At 32.1% G+C, this 7,363-nt stretch overlaps 1 protein-coding gene across 2 annotated transcripts in view; it reads right to left on the bottom strand.

Annotated features, from left to right (window-relative positions):
• Positions 1-1,405: 1,405 nt before the first annotated feature.
• Positions 1,406-7,363, bottom strand: part of LOC149909379 (uncharacterized) — a 135,993-nt gene continuing 130,035 nt past the window's right edge. For both annotated transcript variants that reach the window (XM_090119370.1, XM_090119369.1), the window contains 2 exons: positions 4,527-4,637; positions 1,406-4,272 (listed from right to left, as the gene is read on the bottom strand). In XM_090119370.1, coding sequence (XP_089975496.1) covers positions 3,198-4,272; positions 4,527-4,637 — 1,186 coding nt within the window. In that variant the 3' untranslated portion in view covers positions 1,406-3,197. The remainder of the gene's footprint in view (positions 4,273-4,526; positions 4,638-7,363) is intronic.

Below are 7,363 nucleotides of genomic sequence, written 5' to 3'. Positions count from 1 at the left end.
AAATCAACTTTGCAAATATTTAAAAAATGCTTTGAATCCTATTTAACATTACCTCTAACAATAATAAATATATAATCCTATATTTGCGGTTTTTTATCATAGAATTTCTAAAATAATCGACCGTTAACACATTTTAACAGCGAAAACTTTTACTTTTTGAAGGGGTACTAAAAACATGGTTCATAAAGAGATGAATATAGGCGCTTCTAATCCCGGTAACAACAAACTTCACGTATTTATTTCCCTCTTAACGTTGCCTTTCATCAAGGTAATAGCTATAAAGTTACGTTATGAGTTTTTGTATTAAGGTACAGGTTCGTAAAATGCTTGTAATAAATTGTGTTGACGGCGCAACAGATTTTGGTGTTGTAAAATGTGTACATACAAAATATGTAATATGGAAGAGGATATTTATGGAAAATATGTTAAAAAAAGTAAATACACTACGACAGTGCCGGCGTTGGGGGAGGGGGGGGGGCGATGGCCCAGGGCGACAAATTCTGGGGGGCGCCAGGTCTGAAGTTGGAGTCTCTTGCCTCTCCTGGTGCAACCTTCAGAACACCTCTAGTGGGCGCCACAATATTTTCGCCCGGGTTTTCGGTGGCCCTTACACCGGCACTGCACTACGAATTGATAACACAAAAACTGGAAAGTCTGGATTAAATGACGCAACATAGAATAAACTGCAGAGGCATCAAGATTGGTTGTTTACAAAAATATGATATACCTAGATAGATATAAAAATACAGACGAATTAAGACCTCCTTTGTTAGTCATGTAGAAAGGATTTAGTTCTGATACTTCATAACTTTCGATGAAAAACGTTATATGCTGAAGTTTGTAGTGCGTATACCTACTGTATGTATCGTTTGTATTTGTGTTCATCTGTTATACTAAAACCTTCCTCTTGAATCACTCTATCTATTAAAAAAAACCGCATCAAAATCCGTTGCGTAGTTTTAAAGATTTAAGCATACAGAGCCGCCCCGGCTTCGCCCGTGGTACATATTTCGCAATAAAAGGCGGCCTATGTTGTTTCTCGGGTATCAAAATATCTCCATACCAAATTTCATGCAAATTGGTTCAGTAGTTTAGGAGTGATTGAGTAACAGACAGACAAACAGAGTTAAGCGCGTCACACACGGTGAAGATACTATAATATTTTATCTTAAGATACTGTTATATTTTATATTACAGTATCTTAACGCATCCGGTATCAGCGTTCGGACCATCATTTTTCTTTTTGTCATTGCGTACTAAGACTCCTGTAGAACCGCCATCCTGTTACAAATGACGCGAAATTTTGTGGGTCGCGTGTGTGACGCGCTTTACTTTCGCATTTATAATATTAGTATGGATTTTTCCATTTTTCTAAGTAAAGGTAAGGAAAAATAAAACAACTATAATTATTTTCAATATAATTTTATTCAGCACTCTGGACTACTTTTGAACATATAACTTTGCGCAGTATTGCAATATGATATGATATTAACATCAAAATTGACAACATTGTATAAGCAATTGGTGAACAACTATAGAGAAATTATTTTTGATAGTTTTCTTGAGCGGAGAATAAAACTAATATTTAAGAATTAATAAGTGAGAAGGATATATTTTTAGTGTTATATCGAATATTTGTAATTCTAAGATACTTAATGATTTTTTTCTATTTCGTTTCTAACATTAACATTTCTTATGTCGTAAAAGTTTTTAATTTATTTTCGAATAGATAATAAAAAAACTGTATAATTATATAATGTGTATTATCTATGCTTAGCTAACATAAGGAACAGTTTTAATATGGCTTCTTTATAGACCTATTACCTAGGTAAGTATAAAGAAAAATACTTTAAAACACTAGGCCGGACTATTTCCAAGTATTTTTTTTTTTGGTTAAGGTTTGAGTCAATTTGAATTATCTAATATAAGTAACTTAGTAACTTAAGATTTTTGTTAATAAGTAATTGTTTTCGTGGATATAATTTTCGACAGATTTTGGCACTTTTTCAATATTTTAGTCTCCGCTCAAGAAATGTTTACATCAATGTGCAATTAATTTTCTTTTACTTTACATATGTATTGTAAAACATTCAATATTTATTAATTATTAATTTGTTGACACATTTACGCTTTACACGCAAGTCGTATTGAAGAAATAAGTTCAAATATTTAAAAAATTTAATGAAATTCAGATTAATTAAATATAAATAACAAAATAAACATACATTAAACATTATTAAAATTATTAATAATTTCCTTTCAATTATCAAATATACATTTTTTGTTGGATTTCTTTGTACATTAATTTCCTTTAAATTCATAATACAACTTGCATGTAAAACATTTTATAGTTTAAATTGAAACAGAATTCACTACCTTATATCAAGTATTTATAATTGGCACCGATATGATACAATAAATATATTTTCTACAATTTTTCAAAGTTTCCAAGACTTACTCTCTAAAGAAAATAATAAAATTTAATCACAGAAACACACTCAATTCCGACAGTTTATATACAAAGTTATTTAAGCTTATAAATACGACTATTTTTAGTATCTTTATAAACAAGAAAAGTACCAACAGATTAACTATTATAAGATATGGAACCAAACATTTTTTGCTGTTTCTTAGACAATTGTACTTCTAAAATTCTCTGAGATAACATTCAAATAACGTGATATCTTTAAAAATTCAGTCGTGCGAATAATTAGGTTGATCAAAAGCTCAGATTTGATAGCCTTAATTCATACACAAATACTGTTAAATAGACAACCGTGGATTCTTGAAATATAGTTTAAAACTAACAATACGTATATGAAATATTTTACAATAGAATATCAAGTATCAAGAATATCTGACTAATATTTCTGGTATATTTAATTGTAACAAAGACGAACCGTGTTGATAGATTAAAGTGGACAAGCTCATAACATTGTTTAAATATTATAAATTATCTAGAAGAATATCCGTTTTTATTGCGTGATCGATCTACAAGCATTTATTTAGTTATATGATTACGAAATTATTAGGTGGTGTAATCTCACTTAAACTTATTCTATAGACATTAGTATTATTATGAAGATTCATCATCAATCGGAAATTAAATGCCTTTTTCGCCATTAGAATTGTCTTCATGACAATTTGGTTTTCAGGCCTGACTCACATCTCTGCTATAATATTTAAAGGAACTTCATTTAGGCATAGCTCTGCGCATGCTCCAACGGTATATTCGACAGTTTATTCCCCTTGTCGACCCAATTCTTTAATCGTCCTCTCAATTCTTCTAGACTCTTCGATTTCGCTTTATTTATCCTCTTGTACTTCACATCCTTAGGTTTGGTCACGTTTCTATGGTTGGACATAACTCGATTGTATGTAACGACTTGTGTTGACTTAGGTTCGGGATCCTCTGCATCACTCTCCGGATTTGAAGTCGCTTCTTCATCAGAGTCATTGGCGGGAGTCATCCTTTTTGGCACATAACTGTAGGACCACATATCGTTGCTCGATTTTGGCTTTTCCTTATCACTATCTATGCTTTTAACTTCGGCAGTGAGAACGATACTTCTCATGCGGAAGTTGTCTCGCCTCTGAGCCAAAAGACTGCTTTCTTTTGTCTTCTGTTCATCTGTTTTGTTGGCATCTTTGATTTCCTTTTCGGTACTGCTCTGCGCGCTGAGACCTTTAGTGGATTCGGCGTCTGCTTCTTCCTCGACGCTATAAACAGTTTCGAGAATTTCTGGCCTGCGCAGGAACCCGTTGGATCGTCTAGCGACATTATATTTGATGTTAGGATCAATGGCATCTGAGATCGATCGGGCGACTGTAACGCTGTCAGGGTTCATGGATCTGAACCTCGGAAGGTTGGACAGATTACAGCAATCGGAGTCCATGTCTTCCATTATCACAGCGGAGTCAGAATCGTTGAGTGAATCGAAGTCTCCAGTAATATTTGTGTCTTGCAACATATCTCTGAAGTCGGGGATAGATGAGATCATATCGATGCCGTTATCTAGAAGTTTAGCTTGTAGATTTTCGATAACTTTTTGTTGTTTCATAATAATGGTTTCCCGGAGGGCGAGCATGTTGGTTATCTCCTTCTGCTTGCGAACCAGACGCGATTCGAAGAGAAGCAGTTGGCTCGAGAGCATTTTCAGCTGTTCTGCCTTTTCTATTTGCAAACGATTGACTAGTTCTTCTTGGGTGCGGTGCGCTCGACGCCATGTTAGCAGTTGATGCGCCTGCGCTCGATATTTCATACGTAGATCTCTGTAAAAAAAAATAAACATTATGGCTCTTTTGCAAGAAAGCGTGGAAGTATGAAATAAGATCATTGAAAGGTTAGATTGGCATAAGATGTGGGAAATATCTCTTTTTCTTCAGTTTCTATTTCATATTTACAATCATCTTTCAATAATATCCTTCAAGAATTAATAATTTATCATGTTTTGCACAACAATATGTATAAGACTTAGTACTATTATTTAATTTTATTAACTTGTTTTATATGAATGTTACAATACCTGATAGTCCTTCTAGCTTCTTCTAAGGTGTAGGCCTCCAATGGGTCCGTGATGGACGCAGCCAGTGACACGTCGGGCTCCGTGGGGCTGTTTAGAGCCGACTCGCTCCGACTGGGGACAAATAATAATTATTTTTAATTTTCTTACGTATTTTTCAACACTATTAGTTACATAATATGTAGTAGTTTCTATGAGTAGTTAGTTTCGTTTCTAATATTTTTGGTGTAAGTTTGTGATTATGCTTATCTCATTTTGAAGAGATTTATAAAATGCTTACTTAGTTATATCAGTACAATAATATACAGGCAAATAATTAATTATATTCAATTCAGTGATAAGAATAAATAAATTCTCTTAAACATCAATACAAACAAAAGCTCAAGAGCTTGAATTATATTAATATATTCTTCTCTTTGTTCATCTCATTAAGATTACTAAGGAACAAAGTTAATTAAAGATATAAAATCATATACATTTCTACGAAATTACACAAGCCATCTTATATTAAACACAAAACAAAGACATTACAATGTTAAACATAATAATAATATGTAATATAATATATTAGCTTCCTATTTTATTTTAATCTTTTAATTACTTTTTCTTTTACATTTTCAGCCACACGCGTTACATTCATAATATGTATTACATATATATCCTTTACTTTAGGTGGCCTGGCAGAAATCGCTTTTAAGCGATAAGGTTACCTTTTGTACTTCGCATCTATACAACTTTATATTTTGTACATTGTAATGTTAAATGGTGTGGTCCAATATTAAATAAATAAACAGTAGCTAAAAGAGTCACATATAAATAGAACAGAAAAAGACATAGATACGAAATATTATCTGTAAACATTAATTACGTGAAACTTTAAAATGTTAATTAACCACGAGTGGTGCGGGTGATTCAAAGGACCTATTTACCTTTTCATACACCGTTATTTTAAGCTTTCCTAACTGTAAACTATCACCTCTAATATATCCTTTGGTTACACCTCACCTTTGTGGGTTATTTAAAAATTAACTCTGGTCGTTTGAGACTAAACTAGTTTGCGAAATTATAAGATTTTGAATAACAGAGTCTCAAAGTACAACCAGAGTTAAATTTTAAATAGTAGTGTTGAAGAAAGAATATTTTAATTTTAACTATTAGCATGTATTAGTTATTATTGAGTGGGAAAAATAATCCTGTTCTAATGAATCTTTTTTTATAGGCATAAAAAAAGTTATCCATATCATCATAATCATTACCTACCAAGATCATTATTACTCATTAGGTAAAGAACTCAAACTCAAACATTTATTTATTCAATTAGACTTCTTATAAAAGCACTTTTGAATCGTCATAATATTTTTTTACATGTACCACCGATTCGGAAAGCAGTATCTATGGAGAAGAACCGGCAAGAAACTCCATAGAGATCGAATTTAGTAAAAGTCGATAGTTTTTTTTTTTTGAAGTAAAACTTCTTTAGGCGCGACTAGGGAGTAACTCAGATTTTTTTTCTGACGGAAGTAACGCTGTGTAGTTTCCGCCATTTAAAAATAATAATTCTGATTGGTTGTAAGTATATGTCATATACTACACGCTTCTTGACTTATACGCCAGCTAGTGGCAAATATCATAATCAATTAGGATTATTTATTTTCAAATTTTCAACCGGATCAATTGTGAATAGCAAAGTGAATGAAAAATTCAACAGTTTCAAAAACATTATTTTAAATTGCAAAATTTTTTGAAAATCTCTAAATATACTTGTTTATTTATTCCTTTTAAAATAAGTAAATTAAAAATAAAAATAAACATGTTGCGGATTATAATCAATCTATTTTAAATATTGCTGAAGACAAAGTAGTATCCATAGCAACAGATATGTATATAGGTTGTCATTCAGTTGAACAAGAAGCATATGTACGCCAACAATTTCATAAAATGTCAGTTATTGATACAGGAGGATCGCCTTATGAAATCATATTAGTTCTTAACAAATTTTACATTATTACAACCAATATTGATGTATCTGATGGCTTAGCCAACGGTTGTGTTGGAAAGTTAGTGTATATTGAACGTGATGACAGTGATAACATCATACGCTTATGGCTTGAGTTTCCTGGTAAGATAGGAGAGAAAATTAGGAAAAAAGCTGCCCATCATATTCAAACTCTAAACATTAGTAGAACAGCAGTCCCAATTTTACGAAGATCGTCATCTGTACCAATGAATAGAAATAAGACAATATTTGCAAAGAGAAATCACTTTCCATTAGTATCTGCTTGTGCGCTTACAATACATAAGTCTCAAGGTGGTACTTTTGATCAAATCGTTTATGAATACAATAAAAGTCACAGTCAGCAGCTGTTATATGTAGCATTATCACGAGTAACTGATATAAATGGATTGTTCATTGTCTCAAACACCGATGACAACAAATTTTATCATGGAAGAAAGCGTCCAGGGGGAATAGTTGATTTACAGTGTGAATTTGAAAGACTTTCAAATTCTCGCCTAATAACACAACAGGAAGAATTATATAACCTTGTAAATGAGAGTAACATTACACTATTTTCCTTCAACTGCCAAAGTTTACGTGCTCATGTTTCTGATCTGAATGATAAAGTATTAAAAAGGTCCACATTGCTGTTATTTTCCGAAACTTGGATGAAAAATGACGAACAAATTCTTATTGAAAATTTTTATTGCGTTACCCAATACAAACGACCCAACTCAACTGCTGGTGGAGTAGCTATATATCATTCATCTACAGATACACTGAACAATGTAACACCAATTCAAAATATTTCACCAACTATATTATCACAAATTTCCGATGAGGT

The sequence above is a fragment of the Colias eurytheme genome, chromosome 3, assembly GCF_061535395.1.
Source record: "Colias eurytheme isolate Ceu_HAF_F1 chromosome 3, ilColEury1 Martin Lab GWU primary, whole genome shotgun sequence".
Classification (NCBI taxonomy): domain Eukaryota; kingdom Metazoa; phylum Arthropoda; class Insecta; order Lepidoptera; family Pieridae; genus Colias; species Colias eurytheme.
This window is presented reverse-complemented; position numbering and strand designations above follow the sequence as displayed.